General features: G+C 42.2%; 1 protein-coding gene across 4 annotated transcripts; it reads left to right on the forward strand.

The window, feature by feature from the left end:
• The first annotated feature begins 102 nt into the window (after positions 1-102).
• wt1b (WT1 transcription factor b) lies at positions 103-19389 on the forward strand. Of its 4 annotated transcripts, none has more exons than XM_070960257.1 (10): positions 103-137; positions 11382-11854; positions 13903-14025; positions 15009-15108; positions 16482-16562; positions 17037-17145; positions 17251-17398; positions 17564-17653; positions 18563-18655; positions 18841-19389. In XM_070960257.1, exons 2-10 carry the CDS (start codon positions 11443-11445, stop codon positions 18960-18962), a joined length of 1278 nt encoding a protein of 425 aa, XP_070816358.1. In that variant the 5' UTR covers positions 103-137; positions 11382-11442; the 3' UTR covers positions 18963-19389. The 4 variants fall into 4 exon arrangements, with proteins under 4 accessions (XP_070816358.1, XP_070816379.1, XP_070816368.1 ...); XM_070960278.1 differs by having other exon boundaries at positions 18563-18646; XM_070960267.1 differs by having other exon boundaries at positions 17040-17145.
• The last annotated feature ends 1949 nt before the right edge of the window (positions 19390-21338 follow it).

A 21338-nucleotide genomic window follows, 5' to 3' on the forward strand; every position in this document is an offset into this window, starting at 1 on the left:
TCCTCTCCCTACATTGTTGCTTATAAAAACTATGCGTAATTATTAAAATGTGGACCTTATGGGATTCAAGATTTCAGTGTAAAAAAGAATAACTCAAACTTTTTGGATGAAAGACTAACATGAAAGAGGCAGATAATGTTGTAAGTGTGAAAAGGTAATAAATATAATGCATTCCCTCTCTGGAAGTTCATGAGGTGCTGGCAAGGACACACATTTAATGACCTGCAGAGCAACGATTCAAAGTCAAGACTAGATTCTGGTGTTTGTGTTATGAAACAGCAGCTAAATCAAATCTAAAATGACTGGCTCGGAATACAGGCCAAGGCACTGGGAATGTTGTGTGACCCTCCATACAGCGCCAATCCTGGCTTTACTTGTAGAGATGAGAGACACACTATTGGCAATGTGGCAAGCAACACTAGCAATGCAGTACACAGTTAAACTCAGAGGGCATCAAGGAGAGCATGCAGTCAGACAGGGTTGTGTAATGCTTGGCAGTGGGGGGCAGGAAAAAGGAAGAAAGAGTGTTTCATTTTCAATGTGAGTGAAGAGGTGGAGAGGCTGAGAGAGGTATGGGTGGCCTTTCAAATACACTGGTCAGTTATACCCCAATGGATTCTATCCACACCAAAAATAGAGTTCAGTAGGCCTTGTATGAAAAAGCATTAGGATGCATTATCATGCTGCATTTCTGGGCATAGTAAAAGAACGGCTATAAAACAACTGGGAACTTTATCTCTAGATAGGTATCAGACTGAAGGTCCCAAACTGGAAAAGCAGGCTTTGCCTACTGCGTCCCAGACCATGACACTGTTCAGCTCAAACTGCTGTGTCAAGGGGTTTTGTTATATACAACAGAGCCAATAGCTATATTAAGGGCACTACAGTGGGTAGAGGAGGTCAGGTTGAGGTGGGCTGTCATATGCTCAGACCCAGCATCACTTTTAATGACACTGAAAGGCCCGACCAGATCTTGTGGTGGACCTGTTGGTTGGGTGCCAGCCAGTGTAAGGGTACAAGGGAATGGAGCAGCAGACATGTTAGCTAAAAGGGCACTGAAGAGAGACATTGATGTGAGTCTATGTATTGGGATATTTGAATGCTGATATATCATCAAGGAAAATATAACAACAACAACAACAACAACAACAATGAATTATTGGACTTCAATGAACATCTTTCCAGATGGGTTGAAAAAATCCCTGTCAGTGCTGCAGAGCTTCAGCTCGTGCAACCCCGTCCTTCAGAGGTCAGGTGGCCTTCTAAATTTTATTAGTCACACTGACTAAACTTCTTTTTTCACTCTTATCCAGATATCAATCTCCTCTCTGGGAGATTAACCTTGGATGTCTAGGATGAGAGTTACAGAGGGGATCCTGATCCCCAGGAGAGGTTATCTGATAGAGTTGTAGTCCATCTGTGTGGACCACCATGACAGACCTGACCCAGGGCTTTCCAACCCGGAAACACTGTCAGTGTCAGAGGGCAGCACTCTTCTCCTACACAGCCGCTGACCTGTGGGTGCGCTCGCTGGGCCTCTGCACCAAGTAGGATCCTGTGTATTATTACCATGGCAGGTCATTTGGTGATTGAGGTGAGTGAGGTGAAGAGGGTAAGTGGAGCAGGAGTTCACCTAAAACTATGTAGTCAGGTTACAAACATTTGAGGTGTTGAGCAGGCTGTTTCCCAGACTGAAGATATTGTGGAGTTTTTTCCACATCAGAGCTGCACAGCAGCTCACAGTTCATCTGTCACAAAAATATGCGCATTTTACAGAGACACATCATGACATGTCATAATTCCTTGAAAGCCTGCTTGTCACATACTTCTCTTAGCGGTAACTGTTAGGGAAATGAACTCTGTTGCGTTCAGCAGGATAGATACCTTAAAATAGTGTGCTGAGGGGAACTGGCTGATGGAGTGTTTCACCATAGTGCTGGTATGATGCGTCATTCTATTGGGAAGGCAAGTGCCTGGTACCAAACCCTCACTCTCTGCCTGCCCTTGTACTCTGTCACGGCAGAGAATTTATAGCCGTTTCTCCGCAAGTGTGCTTGTGTAACTGTGAGGCTTTCATTATCTGATTAACAGCTGTTGTCAAGTGCCTGGTGTATTTCAAGTCCAGAATAAGAGTTTTGGAGGCTTTGAAGCTCCAGGTGCATGTAAGACATTGTGTTTGTCTTCTTTGAAAGGTCTTTAAAATGCTATAGTGTGTTATGATGCTGAATAGCCTTTATGATATTCATGCCAGGAATGGCCTGAAAATAGCGTGGATGCTGGACTGCAGTAAACCTTTTAACTCCAGGGAGACTGTACCTGGTACATGTATTGAATTAGGATTTAGTCTGTTTTATATCATTCCAAGTTTTACCTGGCAATGTAGTCTTCACAAGACGTGTATGTAATGTAGCAGTAGACATCTCCCATGTTTTCAACAATTTTCACTGATGTCTGATTGGGAGTTTTATGTTGGTGTGTGTGCAGAATTCAGTGGAATGGTGTTGGTCATTTCGCATTTGTCAGGCACTGCGCCTCTAGAAGTCACCAGTTCCCTCAAGCTTGTGGAATCATTACAGATATTGCCAAAGGTGATTCATCTCATCTTACCTTTGCAGCGAAACTTTGCCTAATGTTCTATGTAAAATTCCAATTCCCTTAAAATTCTCCTTTTTCCTTTGCCTTGTTGCCTTGACTCCACAGATTTGGTTTTTATGCGTAAATGCTCTAAATTGGGGGATTTTCATGCTTTTTTCTCACTTGAATATAGTTCTCTGTAGGTTAAAGAAAATGATTCCAGCCGCAATCTGGTGACAGATTTAAAAATAGCTTTGGATTGTTTAAAAAAAAAAAGAGGTTTTCTCTGTTTTTTGATAATGAATTGTTGCTGCTCTAGGTTTTGACCTCATGTTTATAGGCACATTCATTGTGTTCAGTGAATGTGTCTCAGTCTATGTTTGGGTGCTGGTGTATGAGCCTGCTTTATATTTGCTAGAACATGTAGTTATAATAAGATAAAAGCCTGCTATAGATAATTCAAAATGAACATCTTGTTATGTTTATGTGTAGGTCTGAAATATTTATGTTGTCAGTATGTCTACATTGAACTCATCCACGGTAGTTTGATCAGAAATAGCACATGCTCTTCCTAAACTGCTGGCAAATTGCCTGCTCAGCCTCCTCAAAGATAAATGACTTTGTGTTAAGAGTTAGTTGAGCCCAGGTGTCTGCTTTCTCCCTGTCAGCCAGCCAAGTGGTGAGAATTCATGTAAGCCAGTTTCACGGTCATCATCCAACATGGCCGCCTACCTTCCACCCACTAATTGTCTGGTTCCCACAGTTCTGACTGCCTTCACAATCTCTGAAAAATCCCCTTGCTCAAGCTCATCTATCAGCCAGTGACCTTGTCAGGGTGCATCGCATGAGTAACTTCCCTGCTTCTCTCAGTGGAGCGACTTGCTTGTTAATTACTTATAAGCTGACCCACCCTCCCCACACACATACACTCAAATACAAGAAACAAATAAACAAACAAAGCCAAGGTATTAAATAGTGGTCCAGAGTCCACAGTGGTCCATGACATACAAAATCCCATGGGGCCCTTCCGATGGATTTTTACTGTCCACAACTGCAGAGATGGATTTTAAACCCTTTACATATTCTTTGGTTAACGTGCATGCTTGGCTATCATCCAGCTTTTGAAATAGTTAAATGTAAGTTTCACAGCACAGGTTAGAGAACTTCTCTTACTTACTCATACAACAAGTAATGGGCAGACTTTCAGACTGGTAGATAAGGTTTGCATAGTTGTACCCCTAAATAGCATCCATTCATTTGGAGCAATTGAGAAATTAAATACTCAGATATTTTTCTCAGGACTTGGTAGAGACCAAACCAGAGCTAAATGGAGGGTGAGTTTTGCACTTACATCTGTCAGGTGGTCAAAGACACGACTCCAAATGAACAGTAACGTTGTTCTGTGTTTATCTGTAAACAGGTTAGCCATAACAATTACATTAGCCGATGACATATTGTATTTTTAACATTCAGTGTGTTTTGGTGTTTTTCTTCCCCCTACTGGACACAAGTTGATTCACAAAGCTTTAACAACACCAAAGCTCAAGTGTGCGCGCGTGCAGATCATATCTTACTGAATGCTTGAAGTCTGCTCTGATGGCTGTTAAGTCCCTGTGATTTCTTCTACCACCAGACCATCAATCACACAGCACAGCTGCAACCCTCTGGCTTAGTGAAATTAATTCATTCTGTCTTTTGTTCATTCACTCGTCTCCTACATGTTACTGACTTGGCTGCAGTATAACGAGCGATTTGCAGCCAAGGTTGGTACGTGAAATACCACTATTATCTTGCCATATCACTTAATGACCAGCTTCATATCACACCAAAGACCACAGCAATCAATCAAAGAGAGTTTGCATTTGTGGTGTTGAGCTATCTGAGGTCGTTAATCCCCCTATGTGGAATGCGTGTGCTCTGTTTCAACCTAATGGCAGCAGCAAAAACAAGCTACAGTCTTCGAGGGATTCTGACCTTCCTGTCTGGATAGATCGAGTCACTGCAGTAGGACTGGGGCTCTGTTAATGATGGAGTGGTCTCTCGTCATCAGAGGGTGTTTATATTAAACTCTCTCACAGGCTAGGAGGAGCAATAAGAGTTTAAAAGGCACGGTCAAACAAAGAATCAAACAAAGAATCAAATTTGTTTTGGGAATACATTACACAGTATTTGGCATGAAGCTATACACGCCAGAACTTAGAAATACCAATTAGAGGCATGTTAAACTGCAGGACCCTTTGTTTTCGAGATACAGTTTTAGACTGTTTCATTAGCTCTGATAAATACAATGCAGAGGACAGAGTACAGACAACCGTGATTCAATGTTGAATTTAATTGGTCAGACACAAGACAAATGTATTTTCTTTCTCACAAAAGATGTGTTTGTGTTTTTTATTTAATGTACAAAATGATAATTAGCCTACAGAAGAAAGAAGACGAATCAAACTCTGCACACAGAGAGTGTTAGGCTTATTAAAACATATAAATCAAGCACAGTATTTCCAGCAGTCTATAGCATTTCAATACAAAAGCAAAATATTTTGCCTTCCTGAGATTGAGAATGTTGCAGGAAAGCGGCATTTCCCCAAAGTTTATTGTCAGAGTCACGTGATTGTGGTGATTTTTCTCTTTCCCATCAGTGTGTGCATACTTCAGAGTATTTCTGTAAACTTGTCTAGCTTCAGAATGAGGCTCGAGGGTATGACAACAGACTATAACCACCGCAGATATCTGAAATGTTTTCCGATGACTGCTTACACCCTGGCCACAGCTGCTAGGGTGTGACAGCAAGGAAGGGGCTGTGGTTTACCGTAAAGAACTGATAAAGGCTGGCCTTGATGCTGACACACGGACACCTGCTGGGATGAGACATTCAACAAGACAGTTCCTTTGAATCCAAAGCTTCTGTTTCAAGGACAACGACACGTTATCTTACTTTTCCAGTTTGTGCTGTGTACTTTGATGATGTCAGTATGTCATAGGTGTGTGGTAATTTAATTAGTAAAAATTCATACATTCTTCAGTGACCCCCCTCTACAACAGAGTTACAATCGTCCACCATTGAATTCACAGCTAGAGTGAGTTCTACAGTATAGCAGAATAAATGATTTAATTATTGTGAACACTATGAGAAAAATTTCTGCACAATTTTCAGTTGCTCTTTAACTGATAGCTGACAAAGCTATTGATAGAAACTCAAAATGCAAAATGTCCAACAATTGTGCTCTCTCAAACTAATTAGACACTAAGTGTACTATAATTTCCTCATTGTCAACAAACCCCTCTAAAGAAACAGAACGTATTGTCTATGTAGCCAAAACCTGACACAGCTTATTCCTCTGTACCACAGAGCTCTAGTGTTGTCTAAAGAAATACTAAAACTGCATAAATTGAGACACAAAGTTTGGATGATATGGACCTTCACTATAATAAACACGGACACTGTAGTTTGAGTTAAAGTATCAAGGTTTATTTATTTGTCATTTTACAACATAGAGTTGCATAATGCAATGTGAGTTGTAGCTCCTTCATGCTACACAAGCATAGAGCATTTATACAAATATCAATTAGAGTAACACAAAACGATAAATACAGCCATTTATATTCACTTATAATACTGTACATAGCTATACGTGTATACACAGTATGTGCAATATGTGCAATGTCAGTGTGAAGTTTCTTGTCATTTGTTTATGGTGGATTATGCGGAGGATGAGTTGAGGAGTCTCAGCCTGTGCAAAGAAGCTTCTCTGCAGTCTGGTGGTACAACAGCGAATACCTTTGTATCTGCCAATATCACTGATGCTCCGTAGATGTGTGCCAAAGACATTCTGGGTTGTTTTAATCACCCACTGCAAAGCCCTCCTGTCTGATTAGAGCACAATCCTGCTGCCATAAACACTCATCAGTGCACCGTATGTATCTTAATCTGCACCTGAAAATAGGCCCTGCCAAGAATATTATTTATTTCTGCTTGAATAGCATTTGCTAAAAACTATAGCGCCCAGCTGTTTTAGCAGAATATGTAGCTTTTGTCGGGTTTGGTGATGGAGGGAAAAGGTGATCATCAACAAGAAGGAAAGATTGGGTGTGTGAAAGATCACTGGACCAGTGTTGTGTCTGACACATGAACCATGGAAATGCCTGCCCTCCCACAGGTCTCTCTTCTCTGTTTCTTATCGCCATTCTGATATGCAACACTTTGAAGTGTTTGCAGAGATGATATGAGAGAGAATTAAAAACTGACGTTGTTTGTCATGTGGGCCACAGAGATGAAGAACAACATACATGCTGTTTAAAGTTTATGTTTGACATCGTCTTTAAGGGAAAAGAATTTAAGTTAGAATATCAGGGTTTCAAAATGTGACCTCAAATGCGCAAAGCAATGAGCGATGATTCCGGTGTTGTTATCTCAAAGAGCAGAAGCCTGGCTGTCACAGACTTCCAAACAGTGTGCTGAGAAAGTAGCGGTGGAAGACAGAGGGATATTGTTCTGCCTCAGTTTTGTTTCAAATAGTGACCATTTCCAAGAGACTACAGGCATATGAGGCGGATGAAGGAACGTTAGAACACACTGCTGTTATGTTTGTTATCAGTTTGTTTCCATGCCCACACAGAGAAGTGAAGGACTGGGCCTTTTTTTAGGCCATTCTCAGCACATCAAAACAACACCTGTTGATCTTCTCCAGTTGTCTGCTGCAGGCTGTTTTTATGATTATATCACATGCAATTTGAGTACTGATTATTAATATCTTAAAAATGAAAATAAGCCGTGTCATTTTAAACCACCAGTACTCTCGGTTCAAAAAAGAAGCAGCTTCATAAACTGTCTATCATCAGATGCAGGAGCTGAATACGGTTTGTGAAAATGGAAAAAGAATTTTCTTTGTCCTGTGTTCTGCCAGGTCACATATCTTTATAGTTTATCAAATGTCCCTCTGGCTGAAACAAACCCTTCTCAAGTTCCCTCTTTCGCATCACGCTGTAGAAAGTTTGAGCCTTGTGTATTCCTAGTTTAGGGTCAGAGGCAGTATTGACCATTTCCCTTCCTCTGCACAGCGATGTTGTTTTAAACCCTGTGTTCACCAGAGATTGATCTGAAAGAAAGGGTGTATTTAGGGACTGCCATCCGTCATAGGGGCTGAAAGGGTTGTTTTCTCCGGGCCCTGTCACCTTTGATGAATCCCCGCTCCACTGGGGAAGGCACGGCCAGCATTTGCCTTGGCTCAGAGGCTCTGCCTTTTCTTTCTGTCTCTCTGATTTTTTGGCAAGATACTTCTAACTGTGCTACAACCTTTTGTACACGTAGTACATTATTTTACTTTTTGTTTGTTTGCAGTGGGTGGACCATACAAGGTTTTTCAAATTGTTGAGGGAGACATTATTTTCTTTGCTGTTATGTTGAAGGCAGCTACTTGGACATCCTCTGAATGTCTGGGTGTTCCTCAGGGGTACAGGTCTGCCTTTGCACTCGCTTGTTTCCAAGAATAGAGTAAGTAATACAGCAGTTTATCTCCCAGATGATCGCAAACCACCCGGATGAATCTGTATTTAGTTTTTAGGGGCATTTATAAGGTTATCGCCGTTGGATGGATGTCATCGGATACGCTTGGACTCAAAGATTATCATGTATTTCCTTGTTTTGCAAAAACTGGGAAAATACATGGTGTTTTATTATAATTCTAGAATGGTTAAACTACCAGTATGTGATGTGATCATTTACTGAAAACGGGACAGACAACATATTTCAGGCCTGACCTCATCAGCTTCATTGATTAATTTTTGTAAATATCTGCTTATTCTGAAATTGATGCAGCAACAAGTTTAAACAAGTTGGGACAGCAGCAACTAAAGACTGGGACAGATGTGGAATGCTCCAAAAACACCTGTTTGGGACATTCCGCAGGTAAACAGGTTCATTGTTAACAGGTGATAGTATCATGATTGGGTATAAAGGAGCATCCTGGAAAGGCTCAGTCATTCACAAGCAAGGATGGAGGGAGGTTCACCACTTTGTGAACACATGATTGTATAAAGGACATTACTACATGGGCTCAGGAACACATCATAAAACTGTTGTCGGTAAACACAGTTCATCTGCAAATGATTGGATTCTGTTTTATTTCCATTTTACACAGCGTCTAACTGTTTTGGAATCAGGGTTTTTCCACAGGTTGCACAGTTTTTAGGCCCATGTGTTACTTCACAGGAATAAGGCTTTGTGTTTGGCTTATTATCACATTTCATTGACCCATGTGTATCTGGTCAAGACTACTGGTTTTGCAGCAGCATCCATAGTGTTCACTATCCAATCACATTGAAATCAATACACAAAAGGGAGTGTATCTATGTTCCCACAGTGTGTATCACAGTTTAACATTCAGTTGACACACAGTAACCCTCCTGTTGTTTTCAGGTCAAAACCTGAACCCTGTGAACATGGGACCTTGAGAACACACGAATGACATCTACATGAAACACTGTAGTGCCTGGGTTGCAGCATGTACTCTTTCAGCTGAACTCAAAACTGGAAAGTCTCCAAAATTGGAATTACGGGGGCAGTGAAAGATGCCTCAGTGATATGGTGAAATAATGACTGACAAGACAACAGCAAGAGCCTTTGTTAAAGCCACCTCAGCAGTTTGCTAGGCGATTTCACCACTTAGAGTGATTTAAGACTTCTCTCTTTCTCTCTCTGCTTGTCCTTTTGTATCATTTTTTTCACTTTCTTTGCCCATTTCTAGTGTTCGTCCCCCACCCACCACTTCTCTTGAAGTTGAATGGGGGTCACTGACTTTCACTAGAATCCTGGACTAATATTCAAGATGGTGATGACAGGAACTGCCTAACACTCTTCACCTTCACAGTGTCGTCCATGGTCCCCTCTTTCATATTTACATTGGATTTTTTTTTTTTTTTTTTTTTTTTACTGAATAATGTCCAGCAAGTGCAGATTGAGGAATGTGACTTAATGAACATTTTCAGAAGTGTTGTGGTCCCATCACAGGTCAGCCATAACAGACAGCAGGCCACACTGAATGCAGCACAGTATATTTTATATTTTCAAAACCAATTTGCAACTCACTGTTTCACTGTGTCACTGTTTCAGGCTTTTAAGGAAGGAAGGAACCCAACTGCTGATCTGACAAATATAATAATGTTAAAAGATCCAAAGCAGCTGTCTTGAATTTATAGACATATTCCAAGTTACTGCATTCCTGTGTAGTTCCACATTGAGTTAAGCTTGAGTTAAGGTCAAAACCTCTATCTCTTAAGTGCACACACACACACACACACACACACACACACACACACACACACAGACAGACACACAGACACAGACACACACACACACACACACACACACACACACACACACACACACACACACACACACACACAGACACAGACACAGACAGACACACAGACACAGACACAGACACAGACACACACACACACGCACGCACGCACGCACGCACACACACACACACACACACACACACACACACACACAAACTCCCCCTCTCCTCAACTAATAAATAATTATCCTTTTGTGTGATGTGGCTTTGCTCCAAGGCCATGCAGTTTATGCGAGCTGCTTTTAGCAAAACAGTGCTCTTTCTGAAATGGGAAAATAAATTCTGAGCACATTTTCTGCATGTTTTACCATTTTCTCTGCACTTTGAGTAATAATTAGTTTATCTGAATATGAATTACTTGTGATTCAATCCATCACAGTCTTTTTTAAACATGTCACTGAGAAGAAAAATGCCTCTGATTTATTGAATAAAAAAACAATCACCTGAATTAACACACTAATAGAAATGAGATATTTAGACTGAGATCTTTGTGTCCTCATTTTACATTGTTGCCTCATCCAGTTGGTAACTCATTTTGAAAGTGGGTTATGTTTGAGTCAGAAATGATGAATGTGAGGACGGCTTGGGTCAATTGTGCACAGATAACAACACATCTCTGTTTTTGAAACTGCATGATTTGAAATCTTTTGTTAAGCTTTGAATAGGTGTCATTTTTACTTAGATGTACATGTTCAGACATCCAGAATTCCTTCATGTATCAAAACAGGAAGTTGAATATTTAAATTTCATTCAATTTAATCCAATTTTAATGTGTGCAAATATGGAAATCAGCATGATGAGGACATTTACCAGCATCTCTTCTGCTTACGAATACTCATGTGCTTTAAGTCTGTGGGCACGACTCTTCATTGTCGGGAACATTAAACAGAAACACCTCTCTCCCTCTTGCACATACTTATTCATACACACTAACACAAACACTCCATATGAGCAACACTTGAACTTGAACAAAGAGTGAAGAGCAACACCCGCTCCATGCAAATGGGACATTAGTCAGAATCTACTCAGAAGTGCATTCTGTGCTGGCCAGGCCAAGGCAAGGGAGTCATCTTCTCAGCCTCCCTCGCTCCTCCCCCTGTCCAATGAGTTATGCAGTATTTGAGCCTTCAGGAGAGTAAGGAAAGTCAGACACTGCAGAGACAGAGGGACAAGGCACTGTTCCCCTCCCAGACTCCCACACCCAACCCAGGGAGCTTGAGATTGACATCCAGATTTTCATCATCATCATCATCATCATCATCATCTTCATCTTCATCACTAATTAATTTCTTTTCATTATTTAGTTAATCGCTTGTGGTGGGAAAGATAGCTCCTCTAGTGTATTGTGACCACTGACGAGAAGAGTTTTCTCCATGTTCATTGTTTCCTCAGGTAACATTTTTGTAAAACTTTCAGGAGTTTATGACTGTGTGACTTTTGACCTCCCAGCTGCGTCCTCTGCTGGATTACCCTCACACCTTCTTCGGACTGTCTCAAACTGCCTTCACCAATGCTGACTGAGCCGTGTGGAGCCATGTCGATGGGGTCAGATGTTCGAGATCTGACCCTCTTACCTCCAGCACCTCCTGTGCCGTCCTTACCAGGAGCTGGTGGTGGCTGCGGGATGTCTGTTGGTGGTGGTCAGTGGACTCAACTACTGGACCTCCACCCTGGCTCTCCCTACAGCTCCCTGCCCTCCCACCACTCCCTCATCAAACAGGAACCTGGATGGGGGACCCCCGACCCAATGGAGGATCCTCACTGTGGACTCGGGGCCTTCACAGTGCACTTCTCAGGCCAGTTCACAGGCTCAGGCCCCTGTCGGGTTGGGGCCTTCGGAGAGCCAACTGCAGGCCAACCAAGGGTGTTTCCCAATGGAACCTACCTACCTATGGACAGTCCTCCTGCACCTAGGAACCAGGGTAAGCATGCTCACCACCTGCCCCAGCTCACTTCACCCCACTTCTGTCTTCTCTCATCAGCTAAATGTCATGTAGGGGACATGAAACACAAGGGCCAATTGTTTTCCCACTCCAATCAATAAAATCCAGGTTTTAGGAGTCGTCAGCAGTGTTGTGTCTGAGCAGGATGTTATGTGCTGTACTGGGTCATTCTGTCCCATGTCAGGAATAGGCTTGACAGCTTCCTGGTAATGCTCTGGCAGAGATCAATAACAGCTTCTTTGCACTGGTGTTTACAGGGCTTTTCAGCTGAAACAGATGTTTGATTTCAACACTGGCTGAGCCGCAGCATCAGTGCGTTGAAGTCAGAATTCAGATCAGATAATTAGTAAGATCACTCATATGGTTTCATCAGGTTTTATGTCTACATGACTTTTTTTCCATATGTCAAATGAAATGCCCATAATCCCAAACTTTGTAATGCAATGGATCATAAAGTTCAGATACTTTTGCAGAAATTCACATTCAAAGAATTTTCTGATCCATCCCTCCATTAAGTTTAACCGCTTGTCCTTGGAGGGTAGCAGGGAGTGAGAGTTGGGGCACACCCTGGACAGGTGGCCAGCTCATCACAGGGCTGACACATAGAGACAGACAACCATTCACGCTCACATTCACATATACAGGCAATTTAGAGTCACCAGTTAACCTCTCCTGCGTGTCTCTGAACTGTGAGAGGAAGTCGGAGCGCCCAGAGGAAACCCACCCAACATCGGGAGACTGTGCAAACTCCAAAGGCCCCAGCAGGCTGGCGAATTTGTATTTTCGATTGCACTCTAAAATCAACCAAATTGTTGTTGGGTTTTTAATCCAAACTAAATATGGTATGATGATGATGAACGTTAGAATCTGCTCTACCTATTTTAAAATCAGCAAGTCACTATTTGCTATTTATCTATTAATTCTGTATAGGCACCAGCTAAGTTCATAAAAAGTACTGATATACAACATGAAAAATATACAGTGGCCTGCTGAGCTGCCACAGGGAATGTGAGTCATACAAGCACATTTATTCATTCAGTGAATTTAATAAAATTAGTCAATGACAGGGGAAAAAACATACTGGGTTGAGATGTATATTCAGAAGTATTTCTCTCAGAGAATTCCCAAAACCAAATGGGATGAAGCTTGATTTACTACCTCGAACAACACTTGTGGGATTTTTAAATCCTTGTAGACCTGCCCCAAACCAAACGTGGGTATTTATGCTGTTATTTAACTGGAATCCTAATCTGGAACGGTTAACATTGCTCCCTTTATTGTAAACAATGATCGCGTCTCTTGTCTGCTGGGGCTCGTTACTCAGAGGTCAGCGGTTGAAATCTGCGCTGCCTGATATGTGACTTTCAGAGACAGTATGCATCCAGTCTTGTGTGCTCAGTGGAAAGTAATTTTTGGATGAAGTGATAAAACACACTGGGTAGTGCTCTGCAGGCTGCAGGGATTTAAATAAGTCATGTGAGTCATTTTTCTCAGAAACCTTTCAACATCCCTCTCAGGCCTGACTCAGGATACAGTCTGTCTACGCTGGATGTGTGTGTAGAATAAACGTTGCTAACGGGTTGAATGTGTGATCATTTTCACATAGCTTTCTCACTGCTCTCTATCCACCCTAACATACTACAATGATAGCTGCAGTAATGCATACTGTTTCCATTTTTTGCAGTCTTATAGCTGTAATTAAGTCAGTTCATTACTTTTCAGTCTTGTTTTTTACTGGCCATATTCTACAGTTGCTCATCTCCGTTTGCCAAACTTCTTTTTCCACCTGCCATAAATATTACAATATAAACCACAAGGCCAGAGATAGTTGGGGGAAAGAAGAAAATGTTACAAGGAAAGAGGATTTAGTAGTTTAATGAATGCCTCTCTGTGGTAACCCTGCCAGGGACTAAAATCTGCTACCAGGGGGATTCAGATAACTGATCAGATGCTTGAGACTTTTCCAATCTTCAAATAAGATCATGTTTAACTTTCTGTTGCTTCTTTTGTTGTTTTCGTCCTTCCAGGTTATGGAGCCGTGGGCTTAGACAGCAACCCCAGTTATGGTCACACTCCGTCTCACCACACCCCTCAGCTCTCCAGCCTGTCCTTCAAACACGAGGACACGCTGTCACCGCCAAACAACATAGGTAGCTGTCTGCATCCTGAAGTGTTTTCACTAAATTGACTCACAGAGTGGGCGGCTGTCATGTCACGGCAAGGTTATATAAGTAACCAGTCATTTTTCATATCACAACAGAATCGCTATTATCCTTTTTCTTTCATCTCCCTCCGTTTCTGTCTGCACACACATTCATATACGCTGGCATACATAAACACACTCTCCCTCTCGCTCTTTAAGCATACATGTGGTTAATGACACTGGAAATGATAACTTGGGGAAACAGCTCTATGTGACTGCTGGAATGTCAAAAACTGTCTGGGGACAAATATACTATACGAACCTGAAAAGGACCGGTGTTTCTGATTGACCCGTTCTCCCTTTGAGCTGTGCGCCTGTGCAGACATCAATGTAAAAAAAAAAGTGTGCCTATATATTCATCTTTGAAATGAACTAATATTCATTTTAAAGGTGTATTTTTTTTTAATAGGTGAACTTGAATGTATTTTATGTCCATTCTGATGAAGAGAGCATGAAACAAAAGAAACATTTTTAAACAAGATCTTGGGAAATTTTTCAGCTTAATAAGAAATTAAGCTGCTGATGACCAGCAGCTTTTTTTTGGGGGGGGGGGCTTTTTAGCTTTAATGACAGTGACAGCTGAAGGGATGACAGGAAATGGGGCAAAGAGAGAGGGGAAGACACACAGCAAATGAATGCCCTGACCAGCAGCTTTTTAAAGTGATGCCAAACAACAGCTGCTTCTAGCTTCTCAAATGTGAATGTTTGCCCATTTTCTTTTTCGTCTATGATAATTACATGTGTGTCGGTTGGACAAAACAAGCTATTTAAATATGTCTGCTTCTGGGAAAAAGCGTTTTTCACTCTTTTCATTTAATAGACCGAACAGTTCATCATAATGAAGAAAATACTTGGTAGATAATCAATAATGGAAATAGTTATTAGTTGCAGCCCTATTTTGAACCAATCTTTGCATCTTTTTACATTCAGTTGAGCAGCAGTACCCGGCTCCTCCTACCATGTTTGGTTGCCACAATCCTTCAGAATCCTGTCCGAGCAGCCAAGCTCTGCTGCTGAGAAACTACAGCAGGTACAACTATTTGTCCCTGCATGCACTTCTTGTTGCTGTATTTGACTCCTGCTACTTTGCATCCCCTCTCGACACAATTCCACTCTTCCCAAAGGTTTTCAGCCCCCTCGATCATCAATTAATGTCAGATTCTTTCCACTAACACCACATGCAGCTTACTCGCTTGCCGGTAATTTTTAGAAGTGCGAACTCTCTCTGATCCTGCGTTAAGCCTTGCGTCTGCCTCTGCACTGTCTGGATTGTGAATCTTAATTTGTTCTGAGGTTAAGTGCTGCCCACTGGTGCTCAGCAAGCCAAAACAAACAGTGAGTGATCCACTGCTGATGTGCCTGAGTCCACCCTGAGGAGAAACGAGGAGGAAAGCAAAAGAGACAAGTCCAGTGAAAGTGAAAGCTGACTGGGGGGGTGGGGTAGCTCAGGCTGGGATTCTGCTTATTTTAACCTCTGGATGTGTTTCCAATTGTTTTCATTTTGATGCAAAACATCTCAAAGGGTAAATTAGGATCAAATTCTTTGAATGCCGCCCCGCGATGTTGTTGGAGAGAAGGAACATGCACAACCCAAATACTGGAACAGCAGTTGATAAGAGGAGGAAAGTCTTTGCTGTTGTTACAGCTTATGGCATGAACTGGAAACCCTCAAACAAACAGACACAGGCACATGCACACACTCTCACATACAAACTGTGAATATATGTCAGCTATCAGTGAGTCTTTCCACAGTTTAACATAGTTCAGAGCTGATTAGCGAGCCATCACGTTCCTCCCCTCAAGGACTTCTCAAGGAATGCCGTTCAGAATTCCCCCAAAACCAGTTCCCGCCTTTAATGATACCGAGGACAGAGTGATGTCATGCACTGGTCCATGGTGTGCTAGGCACGGAGGCACTCACCCCCGCAGAGTGCACAACCACATCTCCAAGTGTGTGTGTTTCTGTGAAATGTGTGCTAGAGTGTGTGCACTAGTGTGATCTGCCAAGGTAAAGAATGGCTCAGAGCCCATGTTTTTTAATGAAGGCAGTGAGGAGTGTGGTGGGTGGACAGGATGTGTTAATAAGAGAGCAATGTGGAGCCCCCACCTCCCCAGTGAAACATCTTCATTATCCACAACACGGAAGAAGAATAACAGGAAGACTGCACGGTTACATAAATATTGCTGGTGTTTTCTAATTTCTAATTAATAAAGAAGGAAAAACAAAGAGGTATTTTTCCTTCATCTGTTTTGACCTCAGAGCTAACCTTGTTACATAACCTTTTAATTTATTAATGTAATGACATATTTTTTACCTTCAAATTTCACAAAACAAATAAGTAGTGATTTTTTTTTTTTGGCCCAAACATAAATGCTAATGACTGTGCTGTGTGCCTCACTCAGTGATAACCTGTACCAAATGGCATCTCAGCTGGATTGTGTAGCGTGGAACCAAATGAACACCCTGGCATCTTCCATGAAGAGGTGAGCCCTCTTTTTTTATTTGGGTTTAAAAAACACGCCGTAGTCTTCAGTCTTGACCAGTGTTTTCGCGGTGCTGCAGAGGAGGAGGAAGAGGAGGATTTGACCAGATGGCTGTTGGCCTACTGCCTAGGGAAATCAGGAAGTGGAGAGGAGCATCATCATATGTGTGCATATGTGCAGTCTGTTGTATGTTTTGAAGGTTTGAGTTTTTGCAAAGTGGCCACTGGGCTTCAAGCTTGGTTTTAGAGTTAAGTCATATTCAGGATAGCCATGTAGGTGTAAGTAAGTGTGTGTGCTGTGGAAATCGATTTTGTCTTTATTGTAGTTTCACCCTTGACTATTTGGAATCGGACTGGGTGAACACCGTATCTACACATCTACCTGACAAATCTCTCCAAATATTTACTAAAACTACCCATTTTGCAAACAAAATTTTCAGTGATTTAATTCATTTATAATTTTGCTCCTGCCCAGCAGTGGACATGCAAGCGGCTATGAGAGCGACCACACAGCCCCGCCTCCGCCCATGCTCCTCAGTACCCAGTACCACATACACACACACAGCGTCTTCAGAGGGCTTCAGGTTAGTTAGTCAACACGCACACACACACGAACACGTTGATCGACATACAATAAATAAATACACAAAGTGAACTTCTCTGCTCTCTCTTTCCTCTCTTTCTTAAAGGATGTTCGACGGGTAGCTGGTATTACCCCACCAGTGGCGAGGTCATCAGAGGCCAATGAAAAGCGACCATTTGTATGTGCTTATCCTGGATGCAGCAAGAAATACTTCAAACTGTCAAATCTGCAGATGCATGGCCGCAAACACACAGGTGAGATTCTGTGACTTTTTTCTTGCTTTTTCTCTCAAACTCCTGCTTTTTTTTTTTAATTAGAAATTCCATTGAGAAATTCATACAGACTGCAAATGTTCTGCTTGGAAAAGATAAAATAGGGCCCGGTGATGTTGATGGTAATGTGAGTGGTTCATTTTGCAGGGGAGAAGCCTTATCAGTGTGATTTCACGGACTGTGGCCGCGGATTCTCTCGCTCAGACCAGCTAAAGAGGCACCAGCGCCGGCACACAGGTACAATGGCGTCAAGCTACTTTTTGATGTTCCCTCCAGGGCTGCTGCTGCGACAGAGGACACTGATAATCTAATAAAAGAGTTTTAGAAACCTTGAACCAGTTTAAATTCCACAGTATAAAAAACTTTAAAACTCATGGTAGAGGCAGAGTCAAGTACTCAATATATTATAATATATACAATGTATTTCTTTTAGGCCAGTATACAAAACAAATGAATACTTAACGGGAGTATTTTCCCACCAGAACTGTATTCCTGACAGTGTGGAAGGTTGTGAAACTGACATTAAATGACCAGAAAATATCTTTGAATCAATAAAATATGACAAATCCCAATCATCAAAACATTTTAGTAATTTTCCTTTTGTTTTTCTGATCAAAATTTTCCAAGGGGGGGGGGGGGGGGGGGGGGGGTTACCACAGTTATGACCTTGTTATTTCTAATATCCTGACTACAGCCTCGGTTCTCTCTCTCACTTCACTTTTTCATTTCTCTGCTGTCTTGGATGCATGTCTTGCATAGATACCATCATCACTGTGACAAAACAACATAAAATGTGCAAATCGTTCAATCCACTGCAGAGTACTACAAACTGCAGCTTCAGAAATGTCCTCTCTGGCACAGGCAAATAGCAGATTAATACTAGCTCTGTGTTCCTGTTAACTATACATCTGGTGTCTGCTGCAGCTCTTATTTTTTTAAATATTTTTTTCTTCCTGTGGTTCACTACATAAAAGGAACAATTAATTATTATGAGTGAATTCTAACTGAATTTAGTTTGAAATGATGAAACTCTAAAAATCTCCCTGAGCAGTTTTAATATGAAATGCTAACTCCATCTAATTGTATATATTGAACTTTTGACTCTCTTTCTCTTCTGCCGCAATAACCGTTTGTATCTCTGTGCAGGAGTGAAGCCCTTTCAGTGCGAGACGTGTCAGAGAAAGTTTTCACGGTCAGATCATCTTAAGACGCACACTCGGACTCACACAGGTAAAACAAGTGCGTATACCTTTAATTTCTACCTCTCCATTCTTTTCCCAATGAGGTTTTTTACATTAAGCTGGTCTCCCTGGCTTTAATTCATGTGCATCAAAACACAAGCTTCCATTCCAAGCGGTGAATTCACTCTAAAGCAACGATTTCTCATTTCTCTTGTTTTTCCTTGTTTGTCACCTCCTTGTCAGGTGAGAAGCCCTTTACCTGCCGCTGGTCCAACTGTCAGAAGAAGTTTGCCCGCTCTGACGAGCTGATGCGCCACCACAGCATGCACCAGAGGAACCTGACCAAGCTGCAGCCTGCCATCTGAGCAGGAGGAGGAGGAGGAGGAGGAAGGTGACAATATGTTGTGCCAGCTAGTGGAGAAAGATGCTGGAACCTGGTCAGCGTTTATGGTGCCTTGCCAGACTTCGCTGATGTGGTGAGCACAGCTGATGCCTCCCCCAGCCAGCCAATGTCGAGAGACTCCGATGAGACCTTCAAGACGCATATCAACTAGCGCTCAATCTGGTCACCTGACATTAAAACTCAGACTGAGAGGGGACAATACCACAGTAATTCTGAGCCAAGAAGAAGTGTCTTTATGTGAGAAGAGGAAAATGTTGATACACTATTTTGGAAATGTTAGTACACTTGCACTGGCGTCTTTTTTTATTGTTAAAAAATTGTGTCACTATGAAAACATGCTGGACAAACATCAACTGGATTTCGGAAATGTGCCTTTTTTTGTCCATGAAGCTGAACACAGAAAATCTTAATATTCTTACAATAACAAAATACTCACCAAATTACTTTGTATATATGTGGTGTATTTGCTTACCTTTATAGACATCGCTTTGGTATTTTTTATGTTTTCATAAGATTATAAAATGTTGATTCACGTGTTTTCAAGGCTAAGAGTGTATGCTTATCTGTGTGTATGAGCAAGAGAAAGAGGAGGTGTTGGTGCTGTTATGAGGCCACCTATGAATGGTGGTGGTGGTGGAGGAGGGGTGACAGACAGTAAAACAGCACCCCACTGTGACTCTGACAGGGTGCAGGTCTCACCCTCTTAAATCTCTGACACACATCTTCATAACTAGGAACATCTGGAGGCCGGTAAATCTCATTAGAAAAGACACATAGCTCAGTGTCAGCTGGCTGTACTTCACTGACTGCCCCCCTTCACTGGCTGGGCCCCACAATGCACACACACAAAAGCACACACATTCAAATCCCCATTGCAAATTACAGCCTCCAGTTTAGGAATGGCATTTTACATCCTCGAGCCACATGATGGCAGTATCAGCCTTTTCAGTCCAGCAGATGGGACTGAGTGCTGGAGAGCGACTGAGCTTATGATGCTACATATACTCTTCATATGGTCTGGTCTGGTCTGGTGGAGTGGCCACAATAAATATGTTAAAATCACCGAAAGTGAGAAACAGGAAGACCCGTTCAGTGTAAGCCCTGGCCCATCAAATATACATGATGTGGATGGAGTTGTGTGTCGGCCTGTGTGCAAGTCTATAAGGAATGAGATGATTCAGCTGCAGCAGGCATGTTAATAAAATATGACTCAGTGTAGGGAGAAAGAGCTGCTGCATGGCACTGTGGGCTAATGATGTCACATACCTGGAAAAGCAATGTAAACACGCACATACAAAAGCATGGTATATTTAGCTGTTGTCTGCATGTTTGCACATAGAAACCACATTTACTGAAGGCATTCACTCATACTCAACATAACATGCGCTATGTACCCATAAATCTGCTCCTGCATGTCCACAGCAGATCTCCACACTTGCCAAAGTAGCAGACAGATTAAAATGCCGCTCTCCTGTTTCAGGGTCACAGACCAGGTGGGTGATTCAGGTTGTTTTCCAATCCACTTAATGACAGCGAGGTAGTGTCTCTGTGATGTTCTGTTTTTTTCTGCTTCTTAATCCAATGCACTTTGATTAAGAAGTGCATCTCTTTGTTCTCTCTCTGCAGGGGCGCCAGGAAGCGGAGGAAGATCAGAGGGACAGCGGAGTTGAGCATTTTGCTCACTCCAGTTCATTCCTAACTGGAGACTGCCAAGGCTGTGTGAAGCATGAGGAACCCATGCTTTGAATGCCCTGCCATCATTATCTCACACACACACACACACACACACACACACACACACACACACACACACACACACACACACACACGCACACACACACACACACACACACACACACACACACTGACCCCACATTAATCTAATCTACACTCCTTAAATTGAGAGAAAGATTCTTATTGGAGATAGAGGGGGAAAATCTGATATCTGCACTCAGTCCCATTCTGCCAAAACATTACCACCACTCTGAAAGCATGAACACGCATATCCACGCACACACACTCGTATGCACACGCGCCACCAGATGCCCCCTCAGCTGTACTGCTGGCTGTTTGCCTTTAAGGGGTGTCAGCGTGGGTAATCTCAGGTGACGTACACCTGGTAACGCACAGCCCAAGACATCTGTAGGACAGCAGGCCTGCTAACTTCACAGCCTCCATATCCATGAGCAACCCCCCCCCCCCCAAAAAAAAGGTTTCTTTTTGAATGCAGATGTCGTAGAAACTTCACTGACACAATGAAAGCTGATAAACAAGCACAGTTCATTCCAAGTATGGAAGTTCCAGTCTTTACTTTCTTCGTGCTCTAGAGTTATATCAA

Source organism: Chaetodon trifascialis, chromosome 1, assembly GCF_039877785.1.
Source record: "Chaetodon trifascialis isolate fChaTrf1 chromosome 1, fChaTrf1.hap1, whole genome shotgun sequence".
In the NCBI taxonomy this organism is placed as follows: domain Eukaryota; kingdom Metazoa; phylum Chordata; class Actinopteri; order Chaetodontiformes; family Chaetodontidae; genus Chaetodon; species Chaetodon trifascialis.

Bases quoted from the DNA above. Each gene is read 5' to 3' on its own strand.
- wt1b (XM_070960257.1), top strand. From the start codon at position 11,443: ATGCTGACTGAGCCGTGTGGAGCCATGTCGATGGGGTCAGATGTTCGA. The intron at 15,109-16,481 runs GTACAACTATTT...TGCCTCACTCAG, and splicing joins CTGCTGAGAAACTACAGCAG to TGATAACCTGTACCAAATGG. The intron at 17,146-17,250 runs GTTAGTTAGTCA...TCTTTCTTAAAG, and splicing joins GCGTCTTCAGAGGGCTTCAG to GATGTTCGACGGGTAGCTGG.